The following is a 15670-nucleotide window of genomic DNA, read 5'->3' as shown; positions in this document are numbered from 1 at the left end:
TCAGTTACACCAGCTCTGTCAGGAGGAATGGGACAAAATGCACTCAACTTATTGTGGGAACTTGTGGAAGGCTACCCGAAACGTTTGACCCAAGTTAAACAATTTAAAGGCAATGCTACCAAATACTAATTGAGTGTATGTAAACGTCAGACCCACTGGGAATGTGATGAAAGAAATAAAAGCTGAAATAAATCATTCTCTCTACTATTATTCTGACATTTCACATTCGTAAAATAAAGTGGTTATCCTAACTGACCTAAGACAGGGAATTTTTACTAGGATTAAATGTCCGGAATTGTGAAAAACTGAGTGTAAATGTATTTGGCTAAGGTGTACGTAAAATATACACACGTTTTACGTACACCTTAGCCAAAATCTGCCGATTTAATCGGTATCTGCGTTGAAAAATGGTAATCGGTCGACCTCTAGTGTGGTGGGAGTGGCTAGAGCTAACTGGGGGAGTGGCTAACGGGGGGAGTGGCTATATCTAACTGGGGGAGGGGCTATAGCTAACTGGGGGAGGGGCTAGATCTAACTGTGGGAGTGGCTAGATCTAACTGGGGGAGGGGCTAGCACTAACTGGGGGAGGGGCTAGATCTAACTGGGGGAGTGGCTAGAACTAACTTGGGGAGTGACTAACTGGGGGAGTGGCTAGAGCTAACTGGGGGAGTGGTAACTGGGGGAGTGGCTAGAGCTACATATCTACTCTGTACACTACTGTACATATCTACCCTGTACACTACTGTACATATCTACTCTGTACACTACTGTACATATCTACTCTATACATATCTTCTCTGTCCATATCTACTCTGTACACTACTGTACATATCTACTCTATACATATCTACTCTGTACATATCTACTCTGTACACTACTGTACATATCTACTCTATACATATCTACTCTATACATATCTACTCTGTACATATCTACTCTGTACACTACTGTACATATCTACTCTGTACACTACTGTACATATCTACTCTGTACACTACTGTACATATCTACTCCGTACACTACTGTACATATCTACTCTGTACACTACTGTACATATCTACTCTGTACACTACTGTACATATCTACTCTATACACTACTGTACATATCTACTCTGTACACTACTCTATACATATCTACCATATACATATCTACTCTGTACACTACTGTACATATCTACTCTGTACACTACTGTATATATACTCCGTACACTACTGTACATATCTACTCCGTACACTTCTCTATACATATCTACTCCGTACACTACTGTACATATCTACTCTGTACACTACTGTACATTTCTACTCTATACATATCTACTCTGTACATTACTGTACATATCTACTCTATACATATCTACTCTGTACACTACTGTACATATCTACCATATACATATCTACTCTGTACACTACTGTACATATCTACTCTGTACACTACTGTACATATCTACTCTATACATATCTACTCTGTCCATATCTACTCTGTACACTACTCTATACATATCTACTATATACATATCTACTCTGTACACTACTGTACATATCTACTCTGTACACTACTGTACATATCTACTCTGTACATATCTACCATATACATATCTACTCTGTACACTACTGTACATATCTACTCTGTACACTACTGTACATATCTACTCTATACATATCTACTCTGTACACTACTGTACATATATACTCCGTACACTACTGTACATATCTACTCTATACATATCTACTCTGTACACTACTGTACATATCTACCCTATACATTTCTACTCTGTACACTACTGTACATATCTACTCTGTACACTACTGTACATATCTACTCTATACATATCTACTCTGTACACTACTGTACATATCTACCATATACATATCTACTCTGTACACTACTGTACATATCTACTCCGTACACTACTGTACATATGTACTCCGTACACTGCTTACTATACACATATGATATGCCGTGCATATGAACACACTCACATTTGCACACAGTCTCACCAAAGATTGCATAGTATGAAGATGCCTAGAATCTGCTTCTCCGGTATAAATCCCCGATCACGCCTTGTAGGTGATGTCATGTCAACTTTGGCTAGCTGATCTCATGTGCAGAAACACGTCAGCGAGTCTAACGATCGTCTCGTGTCGAACTGCTAATGTGTAGAAACACGTCAGCGGGTCTAACGATCGTCTCGTGTCAAACTGCTAATGTGCAGAAACACGTCAGCGGGTCTAACGATCGTCTCGTGTCGAACTGCTAATGTGCAGAAACACGTCAGCGAGTCTAACGATCGTCTCGTGTCGAACTGCTAATGTGCAGAAACGCGTCAGCGAGTCTAACGATCGTCTCGTGTCGAACTGCTAATGTGCAGAAACACGTCAGCGGGTCTAACGATCGTCTCGTGTCGAACTGCTAATGTGCAGAAACACGTCAGCGGGTCTAACGATCGTCTCGTGTCGAACTGCTAATGTGCAGAAACGCGTCAGCGAGTCTAACGATCGTCTCGTGTCGAACTGCTAATGTGCAGAAACACGTCAGCGAGTCTAACGATCGTCTCGTGTCGAACTGCTAATGTGGAGAAACGCGTCAGCGAGTCTAACGATCGTCTCGTGTCGAACTGCTAATGTGCAGAAACACGTCAGCGGGTCTAACGATCGTCTCGTGTCGAACTGCTAATGTGCAGAAACGCGTCAGCGGGTCTAACGATCGTCTCGTGTCGAAGTGCTAATGTGCAGAAACGCGTCAGCGAGTCTAACGATCGTCTCGTGTCGAACTGCTAATGTGGAGAAACGCGTCAGCGAGTCTAACGATCGTCTCGTGTCGAACTGCTAATGTGCAGAAACACGTCAGCGAGTCTAACGATCGTCTCGTGTCGAACTGCTAATGTGCAGAAACACGTCAGCGAGTCTAACGATCGTCTCGTGTCGAACTGCTAATGTGTAGAAACACGTCAGCGAGTCTAACGATCGTCTCGTGTCGAACTGCTAATGTGCAGAAACACGTCAGCGGGTCTAACGATCGTCTCGTGTCGAACTGCTAATGTGCAGAAACACGTCAGCGGGTCTAACGATCGTCTCGTGTCGAACTGCTAATGTGCAGAAACACGTCTGCGGGTCTAACGATCGTCTCGTGTGGAACTGCTAATGTGCAGAAACACGTCAGCGAGTCTAACGATCGTCTCGTGTCGAACTGCTAATGTGCAGAAACGCGTCAGCGAGTCTAACGATCGTCTCGTGTCGAACTGCTAATGTGCAGAAACGCGTCAGCGAGTCTAACGATCGTCTCGTGTCGAACTGCTAATGTGCAGAAACACGTCAGCGGGTCTAACGATCGTCTCGTGTCGAACTGCTAATGTGCAGAAACACTTCGAGTCTAACGATCGTCTCGTCTCGAACTGCTAATGTGCAGAAACACGTCAGCGGGTCTAACGATCGTCTCGTCTCGAACTGCTAATGTGCAGAAACACGTCAGCGGGTCTAACGATCGTCTCGAACTGCTAATGTGCAGAAACGCGTCAGCGGGTCTAACGATCGTCTCGAACTGCTAATGTGCAGAAACGCGTCAGCGGGTCTAACGATCGTCTCGTGTCGAACTGCTAATGTGCAGAAACACGTCAGCGAGTCTAACGATCGTCTCGTGTCGAACTGCTAATGTTTGCTAAAACACACACACACACACACACACACACACACACACACACACACACACACACACACACACACACACATATCCACAAAGTCAGGTTTTTAAGTCTGGTTCAGAGTAAATTCTATGAAGCCGCGACTCTGCGTTGTGAATGATGTAAACGTCTGATTGTAAGTCACTCAGGATAAGAGTCTCTGCTAAAATGACCATTTTTTTATGAAATATTGAAATGCTTTGCTATATTAAAGCTGATAACCAAACCAATATCTCTTTCCACAGAACACACCTGAACTCTTCCGTTCTGCCGTTGACCCTAGTACACAACAGTCTCTCAGCCCAGATTAAAACCGTGCAGAATGATTTTTCAGGTTATCACCAGAAATAAAACACCAGACATGCATTCATCTCAGTCCTGCGATAACAACCGATTTTAACGGAGACTTTCCATGTAATGTGTCCGATGGTTGCTCTGTGATCTCTCTCCTCCTCTCCAGTCTTTAATGGAAGTTCCGCCCACGTTGGTGAAGAGGATGATGAAGAGGAGCTGAATCGTATATCTCCTCGTCAGGAAGGCCTGAGTCCAGCCCCAGGGGATAGCTCCACCAGAACCATCCCTGGACCAGCCCCAGGGGATAGCTCCACCAGGCCCAACCCTGGACCAGCCCCAGGGGATAGCTCCACCAGAACCATCCCTGGACCAGCCCCAGGGGATATCTCCACCAGGCCCATCCCTGGACCAGCCCCAGGGGATATCTCCACCAGAACCAACCCTGGACCAGCCCCAGTGGATAGCTCCACCAGGCCCATCCCTGGACCAGCCCCAGTGGATAGCTCCACCAGAACCATCCCTGGACCAGCCCCAGGGGATATCTCCACCAGGCCCATCCCTGGACCAGCCCCAGGGGATATCTCCACCAGAACCAACCCTGGACCAGCCCCAGTGGATAGCTCCACCAGGCCCATCCCTGGACCAGCCCCAGTGGATAGCTCCACCAGGCCCATCCCTGGACCACAGCTGGCCCAGTTTCAGTACCACCACACCAAGACCTCCAAGACCTCCAAGAGCATGGACCTGGGTAAGACATTTACTGAATACTCTGGTTCCTCCCATCTTGTAAAGCCCTCAAACGCAACTGTGGACCTGGAAGCCAGTTCTATTTCTCCGTATCCCCCTGGTATACAGTATCTCTTTCTCCGTATCCCCCTGGTATATACCCCTGGTATACAGTATATCTTTCTCCATATCCTCCTGGTATATACCCCTGGTATACAGTATCTCTTTCTCCATATCCCCCTGGTATACAGTATATCTTTCTCCATATACCCCTGGTATATCCCCCAGGTATACAGTATCTCTTTCTCCATATCCCCCTGGTATATCCCCCAGGTATACAGTATCTCTTTCTCCATATACCCCAGGTATACAGTATCTCTTTCTCCATATACCCCAGGTATACAGTATATCTTTCTCCATATCCCCCTGGTATACAGTATCTCTTTCTCCATATCCCCCTGGTATACAGTATCTCTTTCTCCATATCCCCTTGGTATATACCCCTGATATACAGTATCTCTTTCTCCATATCCCCCTGGTATACAGTATCTCTTTCTCCGTATCCCCCTGGTATACAGTATCTCTTTCTCCATATCCCCCTGGTATATCCCCCTGGTATACAGTATCTCTTTCTCCGTATCCCCCTGGTATACAGTATCTCTTTCTCCATATCCCCCTGGTATACAGTATCTCTTTCTCCATATCCCCCTGGTATATCCCCCAGGTATACAGTATCTCTTTCTCCATATCCCCCTGGTATATACCCCAGGTATACAGTATCTCTTTCTCCGTATCCCCCTGGTATACAGTATCTCTATCTCCATGTCATCACATACTATCACACTGTCTCTCAACATCACTCTGCCTCTACCTCTGCTCCCATCCCACATAGCAACAGGAGAGAGGGACCGATGGTGTCTGCAAAATATAATATATAATAATATAATAAATATGCCCACGCGTCATGAAGAGAGATATCTGATCGTATACAGATGGAAGCAAGTTTTACAATGATTGTTTTATTCAAATATGATGTCTGTTTGGGCTTCTTGTCTGTAAATTATTTGTAATTATGTTCCGACCCCCTGACTATCCGCTCAAGAAAATATCGTCCGATTGGATCTAGTTGATGATCAGTAATGTACAGTATAGTAACGATCAGCTAGGTTAGTTAGTCAGTATAGTAATGATCAGCTAGGTTAGTTAGACATTATAGTAATGATCAGCTAGGTTAGTTAGACAGTTAGTAATGATCAGATAGGTTAGTAATGATCAGCTAGGTTAGTTAGACAGTATAGTAATGATCAGCTAGGTTAGTTAAATACAGTATAGTAATGATCAGCTAGGTTAGTTAGACAGTAGATTAATGATCAGCTAGGTTAGTTAGTCAGTATATTAATGATCAGCTAGGTTAGTTAGACAGTAGATTAATGATCAGCTAGGTTAGTTAGTCAGTATATTAATGATCAGCTAGGTTAGTTAGTCAGTAGATTAATGATCAGCTAGGTTAGTTAGTCAGTATAGTAATGATCAGCTAGGTTAGTTAAATACAGTATAGTAATGATCAGTTAGGTTAGTTAGTCAGTATAGTAATGATCAGCTAGGTTAGTTAGTCAGTATATTAATGATCAGCTAGGTTAGTTAGACAGTATATTAATGATCAGCTAGGTTAGTTAGTCAGTATAGTAATGATCAGCTAGGTTAGTTAGACAGTATAGTAATGATCAGCTAGGTTAGTTAGTCAGTAGATTAATGATCAGCTAGGTTAGTTAAATACAGGTTAGTTAATGATCAGCTAGGTTAGTTAGACAGTATAGTAATGATCAGCTAGGTTAGTTAGACAGTAGATTAATGATCAGCTAGGTTAGTTAGTCAGTATAGTAATGATCAGTTAGGTTAGTTAGACAGTATAGTAATGATCAGCTAGGTTAGTTAGTCAGTAGATTAATGATCAGCTAGGTTAGTTAAATACAGGTTAGTTAATGATCAGCTAGGTTAGTTAGTCAGTTTAGTAATGATCAGCTAGGTTAGTTAGACAGTATAGTAATGATCAGTTAGGTTAGTTAGACAGTAGATTAATGATCAGCTAGGTTAGTTAAATACAGGTTAGATAATGATCAGCTAGGTTAGTTAGTCAGTTTAGTAATGATCAGCTAGGTTAGTTAGACAGTATAGTAATGATCAACTAGGTTAGTTAAATACAGTATAGTAATGATCAGCTAGGTTAGTTAGTCAGTATAGTAATGATCAGCTAGGTTAGTTAGACAGTATAGTAATGATCAGCTAGGTTAGTTAGTCAGTAGATTAATGATCAGCTAGGTTAGTTAGTCAGTATATTAATGATCAACTAGGTTAGTTAAATACAGTATAGTAATGATCAGCTAGGTTAGTTAGACAGTATAGTAATGATCAGCTAGGTTAGTTAGTCAGTATAGTAATGATCAGCTAGGTTAGTTAGTCAGTATAGTAATGATCAGCTAGGTTAGTTAGACAGTATAGTAATGATCAGCTAGGTTAGTTAGACAGTATAGTAATGATCAGCTAGGTTAGTTAGTCAGTATAGTAATAATCAGATAGGTTAGTTAAATACAGTATAGTAATGATCAGTTAGGTTAGTTAGTCAGTATATTAATGATCAGCTAGGTTAGTTAGTCAGTATATTAATGATCAGCTAGGTTAGTTAGACAGTATAGTACTGATCAACTAGGTTTGTTAATGCAGAGGTTTTAGGCTGCTCAATATAACGTGCTGAACTGGAAGTACCAGCGTACTGTACACTCTGACATATCCCCACCAATTTCACCTCTCTGTGAGATAGTGAGCCACTATAATCATTTTTCTCCTCTCTTTAAATACTTTAAAAGAGGGATGATAGATAGAGAGGGATTTTACAGTGAAGCGGTAGGGAGAGATGAGAGGAGGGAGTAGATGAGGGATTAGAGAAGGATGAGAGGAGGGAGGAGAGGAGGAGGGAGGAGAGGATGATGAGAGGAGGGAGGAGAGGATGATGAGAGGAGGGAGGAGAGGAGGGAGGAGAGGAGGGAGGAGAGGAGGGAGGAGAGGAGGGAAGAGAGGAGGGAAGAGAAGATGATGAGAGGAGGGATGAGAGGATGAGAGGAGGAGGAGGGAGGAGAGGATGAGAGGAGGGAGGAGAGGAGGGAGGAGAGGAGAGGATGAGGAGAGGAGGAGGGAGGGAGGAGAGGAGGAGGGAGGGGAGGAGGATGAGACGAGGGAGGAGAGGAGGAGGAGAGGAGGGAGGGGAAGAGAGGAGGGATGAGAGGAGGAGGAGAGGAGGGAGGGGAAGAGAGGAGGAGGAGAGGAGGGAGGAGAGGAGGAGGGAGGAGGAGAGGAGGGAGGGGAAGAGAGGAGGGATGAGAGGAGGGAGGAGGAGAGGAGGAGGTTAGATGTGTGCTCTCTGCCTGCTGGGCTGTTGGCTGGAGGGGAGAGAAGGAGAGAATCAGTGGGAAATAAAATTGAAATGTTGTCGCCGGGCGGAAAGTCATTTTCTTTATGGTTTTGATGTGTCTCATCGCTCTAAAATACCATCAAAACAGAACACTGCAGCACATTTCCACATATTAGCTAAGGATGACCCTATTAAATATATTTTCTATCGACTCCCTCACTCCATCAGAGAGAGAGGGATAAGAGGGAGGGAGGGAGATATACTAGAGGGAGGGAGGGGGAGGGAGATATACGAGGGAGGGAGGGAGGGAGGGAGGGAGATATACTAGAGGGAGGGAGGGGGGGAGGGAGAGGGATATACTAGAGGGAGGGAGGGGGGAGGGAGAGAGGGATATACAAGAGGGAGGGAGGGATATACAAGAGAGAGAGGGAGGAAGGGAGGGGGGGAGGGAGAGGGATATACAAGAGAGAGAGAGAGGGAGGGAGAGAGAGGGATATACTAGAGGGAGGGAGGGGGGAGGGAGGGAGATATACTAGAGGGAGGGAGGGGGGGAGGGAGAGGGATATACTAGAGGGAGGGAGGGGGGAGGGAGAGAGGGATATACAAGAGGGAGGGAGGAGTTGAGGGAGAGGGATATACAAGAGGGAGGGAGGGATATACAAGAGAGGGAGGAAGGGAGGGAGGGAGGGAGAGGGATATACAAGAGAGAGAGGGGGAGGGAGGGAGGGAGGGAGGGAGGGAGGGAGAGGGATATACAAGAGAGAGAGGGGGAGGGAGGGGGGGAGGGAGGGAGGGAGAGGGATATACAAGAGAGGGAGGGAGGGAGGGGGGAGATGGAGGGGGATATACAAGAGAGGGAGGGGGGAGGGAGGGGGGGAGGGAGGGAGGGAGGGAGGGAGAGGGATATACAAGAGAGAGAGAGAGGGAGGGAGGGAGGGGGATATACAAGAGAGAGAGAGAGGGAGGGAGGGAGGGGGGGAGGGAGGGGGATATACAAGAGAGGGAGGGAGGGAGGGGGGAGATGGAGGGGGATATACAAGAGAGGGAGGGGGGAGGGAGGGGGGGAGGGAGGGAGGGAGGGAGGGAGGGAGGGAGAGGGATATACAAGAGAGAGAGAGAGGGAGGGAGGGAGGGAGGGAGGGGGGGAGGGAGGGAGGGAGGGAGGGAGGGAGAGGGATATACAAGAGAGAGAGAGAGGGAGGGAGGGAGGGAGGGGGATATACAAGAGAGGGAGGGAGGGAGGGGGGAGATGGAGGGGGATATACAAGAGAGGGAGGGGGGAGGGAGGGAGAGGGAGGGGGATATACAAGAGAGGGAGGGAGGGTATCATTTTTCACTGAATGCAGTAGATTGACACTTCATTGGGTTCCCAGCAGCCTGACACAGAGCTAGATGACTGTCCTCACCTCCCCTGTCTTCTGCCTGTCTTTCCCCTCAGGTTAATGATCTGTTATGGTATTAGAAATATCCTAGATTATCAGGTTAGTGGTCTGTTATGATATTGGAAATATCCTAGATTATCAGGTTAGTGGTCTGTTATGGTATTGGACATATCCTAGATTATCAGGTTAGTGATCTGTTATGGTATTGGAATATCCTAGATTATGAGATTAGTGATCTGTTATGGTATTGGACATATCCCAGATTATCAGGTTAGTGATCTGTTATGGTATTGGAAATACCCTAGATTATCAGGTTAGTGATCTGTTATGGTATTGGACATATCCTAGATTATCAGATTAGTGATCTGTTATGGTATTGGACATATCCCAGATTATCAGGTTAGTGATCTGTTATGGTATTGGACATATCCTAGATTATCAGGTTAGTGATCTGTTATGGTATTGGAAATATCCTAGATTATCAGGTTAGTGATCTGTTATGGTATTGTACATATCCTAGATTATCAGGTTAGTGATCTGTTATGGTATTGGAAATATCCTAGATTATCAGGTTAGTGATCTGTTATGGTATTGTACATATCCTAGATTATCAGGTTAGTGATCTGTTATGGTATTGGACATATCCCAGATTATCAGGTTAGTGATCTGTTATGGTATTGGAAATATCCTAGATTATCAGATTAGTGATCTGTTATGGTATTGGAAATATCCTATATTATCAGGTTAGTGATCTGTTATGGTATTGGAAATATCCTAGATTATCAGGTTAGTGATCTGTTATGGTATTGGAAATATCCTAGATTATCAGGTTAGTGATCTGTTATGGTATTGGACATATTCTAGATTATCAGGTTAGTTATCTGTTATGGTATTGGACATATCCTAGATTATCAGATTAGTGATTTGTTATGGTATTGGACATATTCTAGATTATCAGGTTAGTTATCTGTTATGGTATTGGACATATCCTAGATTATCAGGTTAGTGATCTGTTATGGTATTGGACATATCCTAGATTATCAGGTTAGTGATCTGTTATGGTATTGGACATATCCTAGATTATCAGATTAGTGATCTGTTATGGTATTGGAAATATCCTAGATTATCAGGTTAGTGATCTGTTATGGTATTGGACATATCCTAGATTATCAGGTTAGTGATCTGTTATGGTATTGGAAATATCCTAGATTATCAGGTTAGTGATCTGTTATGGTATTGAACATATCCTAGATTATCAGATTAGTGATCTGTTATGGTATTGGAAATATCCTAGATTATCAGGTTAGTGATCTGTTATGGTATTGAACATATCCTAGATTATCAGGTTAGTGATCTGTTATGGTATTGGACATATTCTACGATTTCCAACCCAATTTTGCTATTTAGGTACTTTTATCGTGTTTATCTTTACTGTACACAAAGTTCATAATATTATTTTATATGACCGCCAAGCACTTCTGGACATCAGATTGACAGTTACTAACGTTGATTTTGACTTGAAATACGACTCCAACCCCTGTCTCAGATGTTCCACTGTTCATACCGGACCTTATTCCTTTGTTCCATGGGCTACTAAAACGCTGGTGGCGTAAACGCGGGAGACGAGATGAAGTCCTAGTGAAATTGAGGCGAAGAGAAAACGAAACGGGTTCTCCCCCCTCTCTGTTCTAATTGGCTAAATGTCCAGTCACTGGAGAATAAGATGGATGAGCTTTGTTCAAGAGTCTTCTACCAGAGGGACTTGGAAAAGCTGCTATATGATATGTCTTCCTGAAACGTGGCTGGATGATGCCGCTACGCACGTAGTACTCGGTGGATCCTCCATGCAGTGGATCGGACGGTGTCTTCGGGGGAAAACTACAGGAGGTGGTGTGCTATTTCATTCAATAACAACTGGTGTGCTGCTTCAAGTGTGAAGGAAATCTCCAGCTGATATAGAATACTTCTGGGTAAACGGCAGACCCATTTATCTACCAAGAGAGTTCTCGTCTGTAATTATCACAGCTGTCTACATACCGGCCCCTCAAGTCAACACCATTCTGGAACTCATACCGGCCCCTCAAGTCAACACCATTCTGGAACTCATACCGGCCCCTCAAGTCAACACCATTCTGGAACTCAACAAACCATATGGAGCCATAAACAAACCAGAAACCTCTCGCCCAGAGGCAGCGCTTCTGTCGGATGGAGACTTTAACACGAGGAGACTTAAAACCCTCCTACCTCACCTCTACCAACACGTCTCCTGCCCCACTAGGGGTGATAAATCTCTAGACCACCTTTTATTCTCCCCACAGAAATAAATACAAGACCCTACCATGTCCTCCCTTTGGTAAATCTGACCACGACTCCATTCTCCTGCTTTCTGTTTATAAACAAAAGCTACAAACAGGAAGTACCAGTAAATCGCTCAATACAGAAGTCCTCCGATGAAGCACGACGTGAAGGCTACAATACTGTTTTGCTAGTACAGACTGGGATATGTTCCGGGATAGACGACATCGTCCCCACAGTGGCTATTAAAACGTGTCCCGACCAAAAACCTGGGATTACAGACAACATCACACTGGGCATTAAGCTAGATCGACCACTTACAATGAACGAGACACGGACGTGGACAAGATATCCTGCTACGACCTCCGACGAGACATCAAACATGCAAAAAGGATATGAGAAAGGTGGGAATCCCATTACACTGGCTACAACGCTAGTTGTATATGGCAGGGCTTGTAGACAATAACGGATTACAAAGGAAAACCCAGACTTGAGCTACATAGTGACGCAGAACTTCCAAATGAGCTAAATGGCTTTTATTCTTGCTTCGAGGAATATAACTCTTGTGTCTTGCTTGAAAGCCCCTGCGTTTCCAGATGGCTGTCTGATCACGCTCTACGCGGCCAATGTGAGCAAAACGTTTAAACAGGTTAACAATCACAGACGGAACTCTAACTCTAATTCAGGTATGACCAGCTGGCAGGTGTCTCCACAGACATTTGCAGTCTGTCCTTGTTCCAGTCTGTAATCCCAACATGTTTTCATACTGACCACCATTGTCCTTGTTCCCAAGAGCTCCAAGGTAACCTGCCTGAATGAGTATCGCTCTGTAGCACTCACTTTATCCAATTCACATACCGCGCATCAGCAAACCACACCACGCCACACACGCTGTCTACTATCTGCCAGGTACACATCGCCGGCGTGCCAGTGGCCATCAAAGGTGAGCCTACTGAAGTTGGTTACGACGCCAAACTGCAGTCGGGTCAAGACCCTGGTGAGGACGACGACCACGCAGATTTGGTATTTTGGTAATTTACTAGGATCCCTATTAGCTGTTGCAAAAGCGGCAGCTACTCTTCCTGGGGTTCCATGTAAAACATGAAACATGACATTAATAGACGATAGGACAGAACTACATAAATACATTCACACAAACTATCTAGCTCACATGGGGAGAGATGTTGCTTTATAAATTATAAATAAAACCAGGTTTGCTGTTTATTTGAGCAGTATGAGATGGAAGGACGTTCCATGCAATAAGGGCTCTGTATAATACTGTACGTTTTCTTGAATTTGTTCTGGATTTGGGGACTGTGAAAAGACCCCTGGTGGCATGTCTGGTGGGGTAAGTGTGTGTGTCAGAGCTGTGTGTAAGTTGACTATGCAAACAATTTGGGATTTTCCAACACATTAATGTTTCTTATATAAAGAAGAAGTGATGCAGTCAGTCTCTCCTCAACTCTTAGCCAAGAGAGACTGGTATGCATAGGATTTACAGTGCATTCGGAATGAATTCTGACCCCTTGAACTTTTCCAAATTTAAAAAAATATGTTACAACCTTATTTTTAAATGGATTAAATTGTTTTTTCCCCTCATCAATCTACACACAATGTCCCTAAATGACAAAGTAAAGTACAGTTGAAGTCTGAAGTTTACATACACTTAGGTTGGAGTCATTAAACATTGTGTTTCAACCACTCCACAAATTTCTTGTTAACTAACTATAGTTTTGGCAAGTCGGTTAGGACATCTACTTTACTTGCATGACACACATATTTTTTTACAACAATTGTTTACAGACAGATTATTTCACTTATAATTCACTGTATCATAATTCCAGTGGGTCAGAAGTGTACATACACTAAGTTGACTGTGCCTTTAAACAGCTCAGAAAATTCCAGAAAATGGTGTCATGGCTTTAGAAGCTTTTGATTTAGATTTCGAGATGTTCAGGACCAGTTTATTACTGGCCACCCATTCCAAAACAGACTGCGACTCTTTGTTAAGGGTTTCAGGGACTTCATTAGCTGTGGTTGCTGATGCGTATATGGTTGAATCATCAGCATACATGGACACACAGGCTTTGTTTAATGCCAGTGGCATGTCATTAGTAAAAAATAGAAAAGAGTAGAGGGCCTAGAGAGCTGCCTTGTGGTATACCACACTTTACATGTTTGACATTAGAGACACTTCCATTAAAGAAAACCCTCTCTGAGGGTAATATCAAAGGCTGCACTGAAATCTAACAGTACAGCTCCCATACTCTTCTTATTATCAATTTCTTTCAACCAATCATCAGTCATTTGTGTCCAGTGCAGTACATGTTGAGTGCCTCTTCTCTATAAACATGATGGAAGTCTGTTGTTAATTTGTTTACAGAGAAATAGCATTGTATTTGGTCAAACACTATTTTTTACAACAGTTTGCTAAGAGCTGGCAGCAAGGTCTGCCGGATAGAGCCAGTAATTTCCGCTTTACCACTCTTAGGTAGCGGAATTACTTTCCTCTCGGCTCAGATTAAAGATATGACAGATAGCAGTGGCCATAGAGTCAGCTACCGTCCTCAGTAGCTTTCCATCTAAGTTGTCAATGCCAGGAGGTTTGTCATTATTAATCGATAGCAGTACATTTTTTCCCACCTCTCCCACACTAACTTTACAAAATTCAAACTTCCAATGCTTTTTAAAAAAAATTATTCGTTTTGACTGACTGTTCATTGTTGCCATTTCCAGCCTAAGTTTGCTAGCTTTGCCAAAGAAGTCATCATTAAATTAATTGTCAACATCAAATGGTTTTGTGATGAATAATCTGATATGATGGAAGATGCATTTGTCTTTCTGCCTCGTTTAAACTATTCCAAAGTTTACATCACACACACTATCAAGCATTTCACACGTATTATTTAGATACTGACTGTGAGCACTTGGTGGCCTACTGCAACACCCCAAATGAAAAAAGGCTTTAGATGAGGTGAACCTGCAACCACAACACTTCAATAACACTTGACTTGAAATCTTCTCTAAGCGTTACAGGGATATGGCTCTGAATATATACAGCAACACCTCCCCCGTAAGCGTTACAGGGATATGGCTCTGAATATATACAGTAACACCTCCCCCATAAGCATTACAGGGATATGGCTCTGAATATATACAGCAACACTTCCCCCATTTCTGTCTCTTCTATAGATGTTATAACCATGTATTGCTACTGCTGTATCATCAAATGAACGATCTAAGTGAGTCTCAGAAAGGGCTAATATATGAATGTTATCTGATGTTAGCAAGTTATTGATTTCATCATTATTTCTAAGGTTACATATATTAATATGAACTATGTTCAGCCACTTCCTGGGTTGCTGTGTGTGTGTGTGTGTGTGTGTGTGTGTGTGTGTGTGTGTGTGTGTGTGTGTGTGTGTGTGTGTGTGTGTGTGTGTGTGTGTGTGTGTGTGTGTGTGTGTGATGCAGGGTTGAAGCTACGAACCCATAGGCTTGGCTCTCTCATCCCTTCCAGTCTTCTGGGGAGGAGGGTGAACAATGAGCCTGTCATAGCGGATGTAAGCATTGTAAGCAATTGTATTAGCTGACTCCACCAGTATTTTGGACACAAATTGTAAGCAATTGTAAGCAGTATTTTGTATTTTTATTTTTTTTATTATTTATTATTTTTATTTAAGTATTTTGGACACAACACTTGAAGTTATGAAGTTATTTACTTGTTGTTGAAACAACTACTTGTAGAATTATTATTGTTTGTTCAAAGATCTTTCACCTGTGATCGAGAGACACCACTGTCCTCAGCGGTACGACCACCGGCATTGGTCGTTGTCACGGTAGCTAGAAATGTAGGTTACCCTGTTATTATTAAATCTGTGGTCCCAGCTAAC

General features: G+C 43.4%; 1 protein-coding gene across 2 annotated transcripts in view; it reads left to right on the top strand.

The window, feature by feature from the left end:
- Positions 1 to 15670, top strand: part of LOC129820880 (partitioning defective 3 homolog B-like) — a 543694-nt gene that overhangs the window by 318778 nt on the left and 209246 nt on the right. For both annotated transcript variants that reach the window (XM_055877951.1, XM_055877952.1), the window contains exon 14: positions 4138 to 4719. In XM_055877951.1, coding sequence (XP_055733926.1) covers positions 4138 to 4719 — 582 coding nt within the window. The remainder of the gene's footprint in view (positions 1 to 4137; positions 4720 to 15670) is intronic.

The sequence above is a fragment of the Salvelinus fontinalis genome, chromosome 23 (assembly GCF_029448725.1).
Source record: "Salvelinus fontinalis isolate EN_2023a chromosome 23, ASM2944872v1, whole genome shotgun sequence".
In the NCBI taxonomy this organism is placed as follows: Eukaryota; Metazoa; Chordata; class Actinopteri; order Salmoniformes; family Salmonidae; genus Salvelinus; species Salvelinus fontinalis.
The sequence above is the reverse complement of the archived record's forward strand: the minus strand, read 5'-3'. Positions and strand labels throughout refer to the sequence as shown.